Source organism: Durio zibethinus, chromosome 4, assembly GCF_047325235.1.
Source record: "Durio zibethinus cultivar Kanyao isolate XHJ-2024 chromosome 4, ASM4732523v1, whole genome shotgun sequence".
Classification (NCBI taxonomy): Eukaryota; Viridiplantae; Streptophyta; class Magnoliopsida; order Malvales; family Malvaceae; genus Durio; species Durio zibethinus.
The window spans coordinates 7,868,588-7,884,250 of record NC_143165.1 but is presented as its reverse complement, the minus strand read 5'-3'; the positions used below and the strand labels follow the sequence as shown (position 1 = coordinate 7,884,250).

The window sequence follows — 15,663 nt, the reverse complement described above, 5'->3', positions numbered from 1 at the left end:
CGTTATTTTAGTTATATTTTTATGATATTATAATAAATTTTAAAATAAAGTGAAAATATAATATAATAAAAATTTAAGTGTAAAAGTAATAGATACTAATAATAATTTTAGAAAAAAAATCTTATATCAAAGCTTTGTAGAGACTAAAAGATATATTTTTTTATGAAAAATTTAAAATTAATATTACAAAAATATTAATCTAGATCAATAAATTTATAATTATTTATTTATTAATTAAAATATTATTATATAAATTAAAAAATAATTTTAATATTTAATTTAAAGAAGGTATTACAATTCATACTCATTTAAAAAGAAATATGAAGTTAATTAATTAAGCCCAAGCCCTCCTTTGGAAAATTTTAAGTCTTCCCTGGTTTGAAAAGTCAAGTCAACTAATTAAATCCAAACCATAAAACACTTCAACACCAGCCAATCATAGCTGGTGAGTTATTTTCCATGGAAAAAAGAAAGAAAAGAAGTCTGTCAACATTTAGTTTAATTGATGAATACTTTTTATTTCAAAATTTTAAAATTTAAGTTTTGTTTTTCTTAAATTAAAAAAATAAATAAAAAAAGAAGACCTAGGATTATCTTATCTTTAGGAAAGAGCAATAAATATTTCTGTGGCTGCAAATCAAAGAAAGTCTTCCTTTGACAATTCATTCAACGAGTCTAGAGCCCAAAAAGTGGAAAACCACTATAATAAATTTGCATTTACTATTTTCCCCAATTATTCTGTTGTTCAAAATCGTTTTTTCCAAACTTTTACAAATTTGGCTGGCTCTATATGTAAATATCCATTTTGAACTAGATCATTTGAAGATGATTTAATCTAAATCGTGATTAATTCAATTCCTTTCATGCAATTTTAGTTTGAGTTTGTTATTTGATTTAGGTTTGAAGTTAAATTAGGTTTTTGGGTTTGTATTCAAATTTTATTAAGTCAAATTTAGAATATGATTTTAAAATACAGAATTAATTTGTTAATTGGATCTTGGAATTTGAGTATGGGTATATGTATATGAAATATTGATGTCCGCTGATGAATGAATCAACTGAACTGAAATTTGATTCAAGAAGATAACAATGGTTTTACAATTGCACTAGATATAACAATGGTTAATTACAATGAAAGAAAAGAAAAATTGGTCTTCAGTGAATGGAGATTATCAATACCAGCAATGTGGAATCACTAGCCCTTGGCCCAAAACAGCTATAGAATTTTTAGCGTATTACTTCAAAAAGAGTCATAAGACTTTTCTTTATAGGTTGAGACCTTGTTACAAAATGAAACCCCTGTGGAAGACAAGAATTTTTGGTGTTTTATATGGAGGATATTCCCCTAGAGTTAACAAATGTTCCAAGACTTCTCTTTTTCTTTGTCCCAATTGGCAGAAAACTGCTATAGAATTCTTTAACATATTGCATCAAGAAGTTAAACGAAAATAGAAAAAAAGAAAAGAATCCATGGTATGCCAAAATTAACAACCATAATCCCCAGAACTGGTCGAGACCAGCTGCTAACTATGTGCTATAGCTTATAGCAATCCTCATTCTACTCATACTGTTGCTGTCTTATCTCACTACCCTTTCTGAATTTGAAACATAACCAAGAACAAATTATCATTTATCATCACACTAAACGATTTTTGCAAATGGACCTTCAAAGTATTCACATCACACAAGAAAAATATTTGTAGTACCATTCCTAGTTATGAAGTATTCTGACTGCTAATCATGACAATTTTCTTAATTTGTGGAATCTCTATTCTGCCAATAACCAGAAGTGAAATTGACTGGATAGAGATCAGAAGCAGACGTAGAAGAATTAGCCCATGGCCCATCTCCTAACATACTCTTTGTCTGGCTGTTTTCTTCATCGTTTTCTTCGATTTGCTGATAAAACTTCTTCATTGCCTCCGGATTCAATTCTTTAGTAGAAACACTTGAATCTGTAATCAACTCTACGACAGCAGCCGTGCCTTCAAGCACGCTTACCACAGAAGACATAGAAGGCCTAGCTGCTGCGGTAGGATTAGTGCATAGAAGAGCCACATCGATCATCACCATCACCTCTTCTATGTTGAAATCCGAGCCTATCCTTGGATCGACTAAATCCAACAAGCTCCCTTTCTGCTTCAGAATATGAGCCTATAAACACAAATTAAACTGACAAATGCTTGAGCTCCATTTACCATGATATAGGAATGAAACATCAATATATCTAGTGAACTGCAACCTCAGAAGAGTAAGCATTCCCTCATTTAAGGACTATGCAGCACAGTATGTTCAGGAACTCAATCCTTTTGTTCTACTAGCATATCAACATGGATGAGCAAGGAATGAAAGAATGAGAGCTTAGTTACCCAATCAAGGAGATAGAAAGATTCTTCTTTCCACCGGTCTTTAGTGTTGCACCTGCCACTAACAATTTCAAGAGCCACGATCCCAAAACTATATACATCTGCTTTGTCACTTAAATGACCATGCATTGCATATTCAGGGGCCATATAGCCACTGCGAAGTTAAAGAAGACTAATTAAATACAGCATTTTTTTTTTTTTTTTGTGTGTCAGGAGTCAGGGTGAAACTGAAAATTCTTTCTTAACTCTGCTTCAATATTGTATACATCTCCTGGGAAATTTTTTATCATTCAACCATTGAAATTTGAGGAAAAAAAAAAGGCATGCAAATGAAGAAAAGAAAGAGATTGACAATCAATCTGGATAGACTTACTAAGTTCCAGCAATTCGGGTGCTGATGTGGGTATTATCCTCTTCATCAAGCTTGGCCAAACCAAAATGAGATATTTTGGGGTTTAGATTCTTATCGAGCAACACATTGGTAGCCTTAATGTCCCTATGGACAACCTTCAACCTTGATTCTTCATGGAGATAAGCTAAACCTCTTGCTATGCCAATGCAGATATTCCGTCTTGTTGGCCAGTCTAATTTCAATTGAAATTCTTCTGGGCCTTTTGATAACCAAATAAACAGAAGCTCAGACAAACTAGCATTCTTCTCTTGATATATTATTAAGGACAAGCATTCACATGTGTTTGGGTGTGTGTATGTGTCGCACGCCATGCCTAGGAAGTTAAAGTAAACCATATAGACGAGATCTACCAAACAATGCACGTGCAAGGCTGTTGTTTTCCAGGTACTCATATATAAGCAGCAATTGATTTCCTTCGATGCAACATCCATACAACTTTACTAGATGAGGATGTTGTAGAGCCGAAATCATGCCAATTTCAGTCACAAACTCACGGTTTCCTTGCCTTGATTTAGCAGATAGCTGCTTAACAGCGATTTCTGTGCCATCTGCCAGAATGCCCTGCATTTGAAAAGCATATTACCTGGTTCAATTAACAACAAAAGTACCTGGGGAAGTGCTGCGGTAAGGATGGTCAGAGTGCAAGTAATCAGAGGAACGAGTGTGTTGCACATGATACCTTGTAAACAGGACCAAAACCACCTTCACCAATCTTATTAGTAGCATCAAAGTTGTTTGTGGCAGCTTTAATTTGCCTCAAGGTAAAGGAACTGGTCTGCAACTCTATACCTTTAAGATCTGCAGAAGAAGCTAAGCTAAATGAGAAGCATTTATGATTAGCATCTAAATATCTGCATTTCTTGTTGTCTAGAGACAGGCCTAAATGGTGTAATGGATACTGACTATGTACCCTATTATTTTCCATATTGATACCTATTGTCCACAAATTTATGAAATTCGAATGTAGCAGAATGTATTGATTTCTTTATAAATACCTCGTTCCAATGTACTCTTCTGTCTTAAACAGCCATTCCACCACAGAATACCCATAATCAGGAAGGTAGCAAATGTTGCTCCAGCCACAATTCCAACCACCACGCTTGCAGAGATACCACCACCTTTTTCACTTGGAGGTTTATAATCTGGTCGAAGAAAATTATATAAAATTTATTAACTAAGATTAGATGACATTGTTGGTTGAGTATGTACGTTTCAGCATAAGTAACAAAGCCATTAACATGCGGGGTTTCGAACACCTACGAGGATCAAAAATTGATATTGCTGATATAAGAGGACCGTAAACTCCTCTCTGGGGAATAGAAGTAGAGCCTTTTCCAGCCCATTGCAAACGAATTTTTAAAGTACCATCAGTCACAAATACCGTAAAGTTTTTTAAAATTGGTTTGCAAACCCCACCCGCTTCATCCTTAATGTTGAAATCCTTCAGCTCCCGCTTTCCCTGCAATTATCTACTCCATTTAACTGAACTTTCCATTCGGGAAAATGTTCGAAAGGACTATTATGATTATGTAAATATCATAATCATAATGGGAATGCTGCAAGTTGTCATAACATCAGAACTTGGTAACAAGTATATTAAAGTACCTGAATGTAAACATCAAATATCCGCCTCCCTAAGCTGCTAAATGACTTATCATCAGTGAACTGTATCTCTGCAAAATGGAGGCCTACATTGTATATTCGATTCTTCAGACAGAATGCATAGTAAGTCAAAGAGCTAGGTGAAAGGCGTGCAGTTGTGTATAGTTGACGATCATTCTTAGAAAGTTGTGTATTGTTCGAAAGGACCAAAACTAAGTCGTCCTTGTCACGATTATCATCCAAGAAAACACCAGTGGTGCTCGTTGCCCAATAATTTGTAGCACTTCGGAAAAATGTAGAATGCCCAGCTCTATCAATATCAGCTTCATAAGTGCTACCATTAACCTTTACTTCTCTCCCTCCACAGTTTATATAAAAAGAGTGCAAAGCTGAGGTACAAGGAAAAGCAGTTCAACAACTATTGGAGGAAAACACAAACTGAGTGAAATGGTCACATAGAAGAAAAATGGATAGTTATTTCAATCTCAAATGAGTCAAATAATTGGCATAGCAACATAGGTTAGAGCAATTGCAGAAGGTCAGTGATTTTTAAAAGAAAAAGAGAGTATTCTGAAGTATACAGTATATAAATGCTGATGCATTATGGAGAAAATATAAGAAGCGCTTAACATTGTTTAGAAGTACTGTGGGATATTAAAATAGGAAAAGCATTACCAAGCTTTTATGATTATGAGAACCGATGGTTAAGAAGGATATAAAGTTTCTACATACGTTCTTCTGGACAACGAGGGCATCCCAAACATGAAACAGTTCCTCTGGTTAAAAAAAAAAAATAATACAAGTCCCAGAAAATGGTCAAGCATTATACCAGCAAAATGGCAGTTACTCTAAAGATAATGAAAGTTTAATCACTGTGTTCGAAAACTTACAGGTTATTGATCCTTGAACTGCTTGCAAACAAATTCCTACAGACAATGACATGTTATAAAAACCATAGCTATTATATATCAAAGATCCACTCACAAAGAAAAACACAGGAACGCAAAAAAAAAAAAAAGGCAAACAGACAAACAAAAAAACAAACTTAAAGGACAACATTCTTACACGCCACTTTGTTGACAGCTTTGTATTATGTTTGCGAAGTTGTTATATGAAAGATCCCTACGCATAGAATGATTCAGTAATATTACTTTCTCTTCGATCCAATTGCAATTGCAATTGTAGAATTAGCTGATATCTCTTGCCCTTCACGCAATCAAATTTGTTTTGAGGCGATAGCCACAGGTAAAGCAGGATTATAAAAATTAAACTTCTTTTTGATTAATTGAAAAAGTGTTATGGTCAAGCTCCTCGAGCATACAATGTCATTGAACATTTGGAAGAGAAACTTACATTTCTCCGTTCGTTTCTAGTATCCATGGAGGTATTGGTCCAGTAAACATGTTTCCAGTTAAAAACCTGATCAAAGAAATCATAAAGTTACTGCAATTAGATGTAAAGTTAATAGCTTATCAGGAAGATTTATCAGTTGTGATGAAAAATCTGAAGATAAGGAAAGAAGTCATCCGTCCTCTGACAGAGAAGATCAATATAGCGTGACCGACATGTTTTTAGAGTGATGAAAGCTTTGTTGATAATTAGATAACTATATTCATTGTATCCTATTATTTTCCATATTGATACCTATTGTCCACAAATTTATGAAATTCGAATGTAGCAGAATGTATTGATTTCTTTATAAATACCTCGTTCCAATGTATTCTTCTGTCTTAAACAGCCATTCCACCACAGAATACCCATAATCAGGAAGGTAGCAAATGTTGCTCCAGCCACAATTCCAACCACCACGCTTGCAGAGATACCACCACGGTTTTCAATTGGAGGTTTATAATCTGGTCGAAGAAAATTATATAAAATTTATTAACTAAGATTAGATGACATTGTTGGTTGAGTATGTATGTTTCAGCATAAGTAAAAAAGCCATTAACATGCGGGGTTTCGAACACCTACGAGGATCAAAAATTGATATTGCTGATATAAGAGGACCGTAAACTCCTCTCTGGGGAATAGAAGTAGAGCCTTTTCCAGCCCATTGCAAACGAATATTTAAAGTACCATCAGTCACAAATACCGTAAAGTTTTTTAAAATTGGTTTGCCAATCCCACCCGCTTCATCCTTAATATTGAAATCCTTCAGCTCCCGCTTTCCCTGCAATTATCTACTCCATTTAAATGAACTTTCCATCCCGAAACATGTTGGAACTTTGTTCGAAAGAACTATTATGATTATGTAAACATCATAATCATAATGGGAATGCTGCAAGCTGCTCTAACATCAGAACTTGGAAAGAAGAAGTACATTAAAATACCTGAATGTAAACATCAAATATCCGCCTCCCTAAGCTGCTAAATGACTCATCATCAGTGAACTGTATCTCCGCAAAATGAAGGCTCACATTGTATGTTCCATTCTTCAGACAGAATGCATAGTAAGTCAAAGAGTTAGGTGAAAGGCGTGCAGTTGTGTATAGTTGACGATCATTCTTAGAAAGTTGTGTAATGTTCGGAAGGTCGATAACAAAGTCGTCTTTTGAATTATCATCCAAGAAAATACCAGTGCTGCTAATTGCCCAATAATTTGTAGCACTTAGGAGAAATGTAGAAGGCCCAACTTTATCAGTATCAGCTTCATAAGTGTTACCATTAACTTTTTCTTCTCTCCCTCCACAGTTTATATAAAGAAAGCGCAAAACTGAGGTACAAGGAACAGCAGTTCAATAACTATTGGAGGAAAACACACTGAGTGAAATGGTCACATAGAAAGAAGAAAAATGGACAGTAATTTTCAATCTCAAAAGAGTCAAGTACTTGGGATAGCAACATAGGTTAGAACAATTGCAGAAGATCAGTGATTTTTAAAAGAAAAAGAGAGAATGCTCTAAAGTATGCAGTATATATAAGCTGATGCATTATGGAGAAAATATGAGAAGTACATAATATTGTTTAGAAGTTCTGTGGGATATTAAAATACGAAAAGCAGTACCAAGCTATTATGATTATGAGAGCTTATGGTTAAGAAGTATATGAAGTTTCTACATACGTTTTGCTGGACATTGAGGGCTTCCCAAACATGAAACAGTTCCTCTGGTAAAATAAAAAAAATACGAGTCCCAGAAAAAGGTCAAGCATTATACCAGCAAAATGGCAGTCACTCAAAAGATAATGAAAATTTAATCATTGTGTTTGAAAACTTACGAGTTATTGATCCTTGAAGTGCTTGCAAACAAATTCCTACAGACAATGATTTATAAAAACCATAGCTATTATATATCAAAGATCCACTCACAACAAAAACAAAGAAACACACATATAGAAAAAAGGAACAAACTTAGACGAGAACATTCTTACAAGCCACTTTGTTGACATTGTACTCTGTCTGTGAAGTTGTTATATGAAAGATCCCTGCACATAGAATGGTTTAGTAATATTACTTTCTCTTTGATCCAATTGCAACTGCAATTGTAGAATTAGCTGATATCTCATTCCCTTCACGCAATCAAAATTTTTTTGAGACCATAGCCACAGGTAAAGCAGGATTATAAAAATTAAACTTTATGCTATAGCAATTACTTTTACAGGTTTTCGCTTGTAAATCGAAGTATCATACTTCATTTTGGTTAATTTAAAAAGTGTTATGATCAAGCTTCTTGAGCATACAATGTCATTGAACATTTGCAAGAGAATCTTACATGTTATTTTTTGTTTCCAGTATCCATCGAGGTATTGGTCCAGTAAACATGTTTCCAGTTAAAAACCTGATCAAAGAAATAATAAAGTTACTGCAATTAGATGTAAAGTTAATAGCTTATCAGGAAGATTTATCAGTTGTGATGAAAAATCTGAAGATAAGGAAAGAAGTCATCCGTCCTCTGACAAAGAAGATCAATATAGCGTGACCGACATGTTTTTAGAGTGATGAAAGCTTTGTTGATAATTAGATAACTATATTCATTGTATCAGCATAAGCTTTGTCCGCCACTCAAAAATGGTGGTTGCCCTTTGGTAAAGAAAACTTAAGGTTCACCTACGGCCTTTAGGGATGGAAGTTGAAAGAACTCCTGCAGGCTGGGGATCTAACCCCAGCTACCGCAAAATCAAGGGCATATCCCCTTAAGTCCACTGTACCAAAAAAAAGAAGGAAAGGAATGTTTACACCAAAAAACATGTCCTTACAATTGATCCAAATTATTAAGGGAAGAAGGTGTGTCTGGAATTTTTCCACTGAGTCCGTTAAAGCTGAGATCTCTGCAAGAAAATTTTCTCAATTACTTGAATAATCAAGGTAGAGAAAAGAAAAGGAAAAAAAAAGCATAACAAAAATGCATAAAAATTCACAACTGCGTAGGGGAAAAAGTAAAAGGGAACTGCTAAAATACATGATAACATCCTACGACAAGTTAAAATTTAAAACTATATGAACTTTTTGATGCCCTTTCAAATGCACACGCAAATATGCTTGCAGGAAATTGCAGGCTACTGCTCTGATCTTGATCTTTCAGGAAAAACTATGGCAGCAAAAGAATTAAATTTAAGCCATGAGCAAGTAACTTTTTCAATACGCTACTAGCAGCATTGATTGTGTTGCATATAGGTAGTCAAAATGATTTGTCCAAATATGATCCTTACACAATTCACATGTCATCACAACATAAAATTTTCCAATAAAAGAACATCACTATCTTGAAATTGAAAGAGTTTTCTTGTATTAAGGAGAAACAAGTATATACTCACAAGATCTTTACTGTTGTCAATTCCCCAAGAAAATCAGGCAGCGGTCCGGTGAGATTGCAACTCCTCAATATCCTGTAGTACAATCAAAAGAATCTACCATTTAAGTTTCCAAAAAGAAAAATCACAGAACTTGAATTAATCTGCACTTTACAGGTGGAGTTTTACTCACAGTCTTTTCAATTTAGGCAAATTACTAAGTCGCGGAAAAGATGCTTCAGCTCCATTCAAGTCACTAATTCTCCTGTAAAAAGAATTTCAACAAATCATAAACATTAGGATACAACCACAATATCCCTGAGTCATATGCTGAAATCTATGAAATTTAAAAGATCCATGCTTACAAGTCAGTTAAATTTTGCAAAGCAACAATGGCTGGAATTGGCCCACTCAAACCACTAGCCTGAATGTATCTATCATTACAAAAGTTGGGTTTGTTAAATGATTGAAAAAGCACAATTCATATTTCTAATGACGAAATCAACATTACCCATCAAAATGTGTCACAAATATTAATTAATGCTCTCACAGTTTCTCAAGTTTCTTCCAATTCTGGAAGATGAAGTTGGGAATGTTTCCTGTGAAGTTGTTGTCATCAATACGACTGTTGAGAAAACAAAATAATCACAACTAACACAATATATAATAATCGATCTGACATATAAAACTATAAAAGAATATTTTGATATTTAACATAAGAAGAACATTATTATCTTACAATTCCGTTAATGTAGTGAGCCTAGCAAATGTTTCAGGCAATTCTCCACTAAAATTGTTCGAACTAAGATGCCTGCAACACAAGCAACAACAATGCGTCATGAACCAATAAATAAAAGAGAAAATCAAGAGGAATATTATATTATATTATATCTATAATGCCCTAATAGGAATTTTGAGATTTAAGTTGTTTTATAAACTTTATTTATGTATATATCATCTCTCCCTTTTGCTTTAATTTTTCCTTAGTTTTGTTTTAAAATATAAGACATATATAAAATCATATTCATGCTAATTTTTTTCCTCTAAAAATGAAAGCAGGGCAAAGCTATATATGAATTTGAACCTAGCTAGGTTATAATTTAAATAGTTCATTTACATTTTTAAGGAAGTATTTCAACTACAATACTATAATTATCCAATTACAATCAAGAATTATGTGAGGTCCACCATTTATAAAAGTGGATTTCAGATAATATTTTGATAAACCCAACCCTAACTCTACAATTTAATTAGGTAATTGTAATATAATTATTATAAGTGATATGTTTTTTTTTTCTTCTTGTGAATTCTCATAAAGATAAAAGTTTTGATCTTTAACACTTGTATATCACAATGTAAGACGCAAGAGAAGATGTCACAAAGTAGTCCAAAATCTCATGCTACCACATACAAATACGATTGCATGAAACCTTTTTATGTTTATTAGGTAAGCGTTTTAGGTGTTCGGGCTTTCTCCAATCAATTTGAAGCATCTTTTTTGAAGCCGTTTCTGACAGCCGATGCTTCAGGTTTTCAAACGTTTGTCCTTCCTCCCACGCTTGAGATTAGATTACGTTAATTAATTACATGAAAATGATAAGATATTTGATTGTTCACTCCTTATGTACTAAAAATTAACCTCATTATTTGTTGTTGTTGTTTTCTTCTTCTTCTTCTTCTTTTTTTTTTTTTGGAAAGGAAATTTCTAGCTAGAAAATTGTTTTAATTTTAAAAAGACAAACGTTGATGAATTAAGATTAATTCAAACATTGCTCAAAACATGTAATCATGCAACAGAAAAGAAAACCAACATTTTCTTTTGTTACTAACATTTTTATCTATGGCAAAACAAATGATGGAACTAAAAAAGCTTTTTCTTTTGCCTCTTATTGTGAAGATTTGCATTCAACTTATAAGGTATTATTTACTTTAATTCAAAAATTTTATGATTTTATCTCATAAAAAATACCTTATAAGTTTGAGTTTAAGTTTTTATTTATATATTATAGCAAATTATCAAAATCTTTCGATGTAAGATTAGAGTATCACAAACTCTTTCATTAGAGCTTGACGTTCCAATAAAGCTCAACACAAAATACATAGATCCATCGAATTACACCAAACATTGAGCAAGCCTAACACAAAATACACATAAATCATAGAATCACATTAAACATTAAAATTCTAAGCTTAACGTTCTCATCAAACTCAACACAAAGCATACAAATCTACTGAATCACACTAAACATTTGGTAAGTCCAACACAAAAACACAAATATCATAGAATCACATTAGATATTAGGTTTTTAGAGGTGGCTCCCTATCGTGTAATACTTAACTCTCACAAGTTTCTAGATGTGACTAGAAGTAACTCCTACGAGGTAAGCTTTAGTTTTTGTTTGACTAATAATTTCTTTGATACCATTTATAGAAACACACATTTAATTTAAGAAATATTGTTCGTTTTAATTAAAAAATCTTACAATTTTATCTTACAACAAATTTAAATTTAACTCTTTACTTATATATCATAACAAATACTCAAAATTTTTTTACTATGAGATTGGAATGTTATACTTATATTCTTAAAGCTCGTTATTCCTATACTCCATCCATTATGCAATTAATGTCTTGTACTGTGGATACTCTCTCTCAAATTATTACCATTCATAACTATTTTTATTGATGTATAATTCCCAAAAACCATCATCAACATTACTAGCTAGCTAGTTGCTTTGCAATTGCAATACCTTAGTCAGGGCTGCTACTTTAATTAGCACTGCTTCTAAATTTCGCAACTTGTTTCATGTTGCATAGGATTCATGTAAGTACCTAAAACCTAGTTCATAAAACATGGTTCAAAACTTGAAGTTTGGTTTTGTGATTGTTATATAATTATATGATGTTTGCGTGGTTGAGACGATACGATTTTTTTTTCTCAACAAATATATAAAATAGCATTTGATCATTAATATTTTCATTAAAATTAGAGTCTTGGATTAATTATACTTGATTTGAAAAATATCACTTAACAAGTTGGAAGCCAAACCCTACTCAAATCTAATTTGATTTTAAAAGTATCAACACTTTGATATATCAACTTAATCTTAATACCAATAAACTCAAATGAAAATTAACTTAACTAAATGACTCGAAAACAAAAATTATTGTTGTTTATATTATATCTACCAATAGAGATTTAACCCATATTTGTAAAACATTTGTTGTAGATAAAACCACATTTGAAAAAATATCTCCTATGTTGGTTGACTACCAAGCATGACTAAGCAATTGTAGGTGTTCGTACAAGAAAGGACTCTATCGTTTATCAAAAAAAAATACTAACAATAATGAGTGAAATTATGCAAGAATTTTAAAAGGAAGAGTCTCACATTCTTTCAATGCTTGCTAGATTCCCCAGCTCTGGAGGCAAAGTTCCCGAAAGACGATTTTCCTCAAGGACTCTACAAATTTATCATAAATAGAATTAATTCACTAGAGATATCAGAACACATATCGATATAATTCTGATAAAAATGAGAAATACTATAAAAATTACTAGAAAACAACTCACAAGCTGGTCAGAGTGCTTATGTTTGCCAACTCTTTTGGGATTAAACCTGTTAAACGATTTCCAAGAAGGCTACTGCAATAATACTCATGTTAATTCATCCAAGATCCATATATATACTCCATGGATATTGCATATGAAGGATTCTACAATTAAAAAGTATTTTAAAAATCTACTATGCACACTAAGTATTATAGTGACCCATGTTTCGATGCTCTGTTCTTAAACTATTGCTTCAATTATTATTATTATTTTAGTACACATCTTCGCAAATATATTCAATGGATATGAATATGCAAGTTTGATCCTCCACACATTTATATAGACCCTATTTTTTATTTAATAGAATTCCTTTAACTTTCATTATACATGATGCTGTGCCTGCACATATGTAATAGAAAGCATACATGTTGATCAGTTGCATAGAACCCCATTGTGGAGGAATTTCGCCACTAAGGTAATTGCGAGTGAGATCACTGTAAGAAAAGGGTTAAAGTTAGATTAGTGATGATAAGGAAAGTAAATTTACTATTATATATAGTTAATTGAGGTTAATCATGAAAGAAGTTTGGAAAGGCACATACATTTCTTTGAGGAAAGGGAGCCTGACCAATTCTGCAGGGAGAATACCTGACAGATTTTGTGACTTGAGCAGTCTGTTTCAATAGAAACAAAACCAAGGTTAGCTACCTAAGTTACTTCAATTCAACATTTAGTGGTGGAAAAATATGATGTGGCACAAAATGATGGGGTGAAAAAATAGTGGTATTTATGCTTCATTCATGTACATGTTCAACGTATATGTATTATGGTGACCTCACAAATTTGGATTTAAATTTCTACACAGATTCATCAAATCACATCACATAGATGCATTGAATCACAACAAACGTTAAGCAAGGTCAACATAAAGCACACACAGATCACAAGATTACACCAGATATTGGAGACATCATAGATTTGGGTTTAGATCTCTACACAGATCCATCGAATTATACTAAATGTTGGACAAGCCCAACACAAAGTACATACAAATCATGGGATTATACCAGATATTGAAATTCTAGAGGTGGCTCTCATCATGCAGCACTTAATTCCCGCAAATATTTTAGTGACAACTTTAATACCATTTGTATAAACCCGCATCCAATCGAGGAAATATTATCTACTTTAACCTAAAAATTTTATTGTTTTATCTCACAAAAAACGTCTAACAGATTTAGATTTAAGCTTCTATATATATATATATATCATAATATATTCTCAAAACATCCCGATGTGAGATTCGAATGTTATATATATAATCCATGAATGGATTGTGATCAGTACAAAAAATACTGAACAATCTTAAAAATAAATCTACCATATTACTAATTTAACAAAATTTATTCATGTTTGATTTGTTTAAATCTCTAATAATTAAAAAATGAAATCATTCAAAATATGTATAATCTGTTAGTGGATATGCGATCAGTATGAATAATAATAAAGTGCGTTGAGAAAATTTTAATTTAAGAGAGAGATGCTTACATGTTAACGACATGGCAAATGGTGTTATTGGAGAAGGAGCAATCACAGGTAACATTATTATCGTAATATTTGGAGTGTTCTATCTCAAACCAACTAGGCTTTCGACTGCATGGATCAACATCAAAGTTCCAATTTCTCTTCCCTAGCTTCTTGCTTATACTTTTCAAAGCTTCCACTGTACACATAATGTAAACACAGTTATAAATAACCAAAAAAAGAAAAATTCAAATGGATGAAAACAAAAATAATGAAGCCAAGTTCTGTCTTCTTAAATATGTACCTTCATCATTGGGAAGAGTAGCTGCTCCAAATGCAAAAGTTGTGATGCAACAGGCAATGAATATTGAAGCAAAAACAAGTCGAGGAAACAACATCTTGGACTGTCGTACGTTGAAGAGGAATTCACCAGCTTCTTGCTTGATTATAGCAGATAAAAAGGAACAAGGAAAAGATGAAGAAAGCTGGATTATGTATAGGAAATAAACACTTTTTAAGACAATACTAGTCAATGCTATTATTATTATTATTATTTGGATGTCTATATGACTTTTAAACGAAACTTATGTTTGTGATCATTGTAGCAAGTTGTGTAAAAATCCTGCGTGAGATTTAATGACATAAGGTCCCATTATAGATGACGATGGAAACAGAATGATATAGTCCTTTCGTTTAATGTTTTGCAACCTTAGAATCGTGATCATAGTAGCAAGTTGAATAAAAATCCAGCGTGAAATTTAATGACGTAAGGTCCCATAGATAACGATGGAAACAGAATGATACTGTCCTTTCATTTAACGTGTACATATAGTTGTCAGTGAAGTGTAAAAACTTATAAAATATTAATTTGTTATGTTTTTACATATATTTTTAAATTTAAATTAAATAAAAATTAATTATTAAAAATGAAATATATTTACTTCGAGTCATATCTAGACTTGAAAAATCATGTCGAAAATAATGGAATAACAATGCTAAAATATCTCCTCTAAATTACAGCAGTGATTTAGAAAAAGATATATTGAAATCTAAATTGATATAATATTATATGTATATATGAATTTATATTTTATATATTATCAGTGTATAAATTTTATATATTATCAGTAAATTAAATGATACTATTTTATTAATGAATAAATATTAGCTCTTAAAATAAATATATAAAATAAATATTTTTTAAAAAATTTATTTATTAATAAAATAGTATCGTTTGTTCACTTTATTAATGAGATTGTATCATCCAATTCATTAACAATGTACAAAATTTATATGTTGACAATACATCAAATATAAATTATATATATATATATAATTCCGTTTGTTTAACATAGACATTTATAGTATGCCCTACTAACTACATTCATTTGGCGTGTAGTTTTAAGAAAAAATAATTTTAATATTTTTAATATCCTTGTTGGTTTCTTGTATATCAACTAGAGGTGTTCATGAGTTGA

The 15,663-nt window shown here is 32.1% G+C and overlaps 1 protein-coding gene across 5 annotated transcripts; it reads right to left on the bottom strand.

Moving 5' to 3' along the window:
• Positions 1-1,449: 1,449 nt before the first annotated feature.
• On the bottom strand, positions 1,450-14,721 carry LOC111288631 (putative leucine-rich repeat receptor-like serine/threonine-protein kinase At3g14840). 5 transcript variants are annotated; one of them, XM_089759352.1, is made up of 24 exons: positions 14,490-14,714; positions 14,210-14,384; positions 13,264-13,335; positions 13,087-13,155; positions 12,683-12,754; positions 12,501-12,572; positions 9,848-9,919; positions 9,659-9,733; positions 9,474-9,542; positions 9,302-9,373; positions 9,133-9,204; positions 8,575-8,646; positions 8,091-8,156; positions 7,750-7,803; positions 7,597-7,632; positions 7,442-7,485; positions 6,711-7,093; positions 6,352-6,550; positions 6,087-6,233; positions 3,458-3,576; positions 3,129-3,339; positions 2,740-2,977; positions 2,370-2,520; positions 1,450-2,154 (listed from the first exon to the last, which is right to left on the bottom strand). In XM_089759352.1, exons 1-24 carry the CDS (start codon positions 14,581-14,583, stop codon positions 1,753-1,755), a joined length of 3,036 nt encoding a protein of 1,011 aa, XP_089615478.1. In that variant the 5' UTR covers positions 14,584-14,714; the 3' UTR covers positions 1,450-1,752. The 5 variants fall into 5 exon arrangements, with proteins under 5 accessions (XP_089615478.1, XP_089615481.1, XP_089615480.1 ...); XM_089759355.1 differs by lacking the exon at positions 6,087-6,233 and adding an exon at positions 3,774-3,920 and having other exon boundaries at positions 14,490-14,708; XM_089759354.1 differs by lacking the exons at positions 6,087-6,233; positions 6,352-6,550; positions 6,711-7,093 and adding exons at positions 3,774-3,920; positions 4,039-4,237; positions 4,384-4,769 and having other exon boundaries at positions 14,490-14,706.
• Between the last annotated feature and the right edge of the window lie 942 nt (positions 14,722-15,663).

What these genes read in the sequence shown, in the direction of transcription:
- LOC111288631 (XM_089759354.1), bottom strand. Translation starts at nt 14,583, where the DNA reads ATGTTGTTTCCTCGACTTGTTTTTGCTTCAATATTCATTGCCTGTTGC. An exon ending in GAAGAGTACATTGGAACGAG is followed by an intron (nt 3,577 to 3,773) that starts GTATTTATAAAG and finishes CTTCTTCTGCAG; the next exon opens with ATCTTAAAGGTATAGAGTTG. An exon ending in ACCCGAATTGCTGGAACTTA is followed by an intron (nt 2,521 to 2,739) that starts GTAAGTCTATCC and finishes TTAACTTCGCAG; the next exon opens with TGGCTATATGGCCCCTGAAT.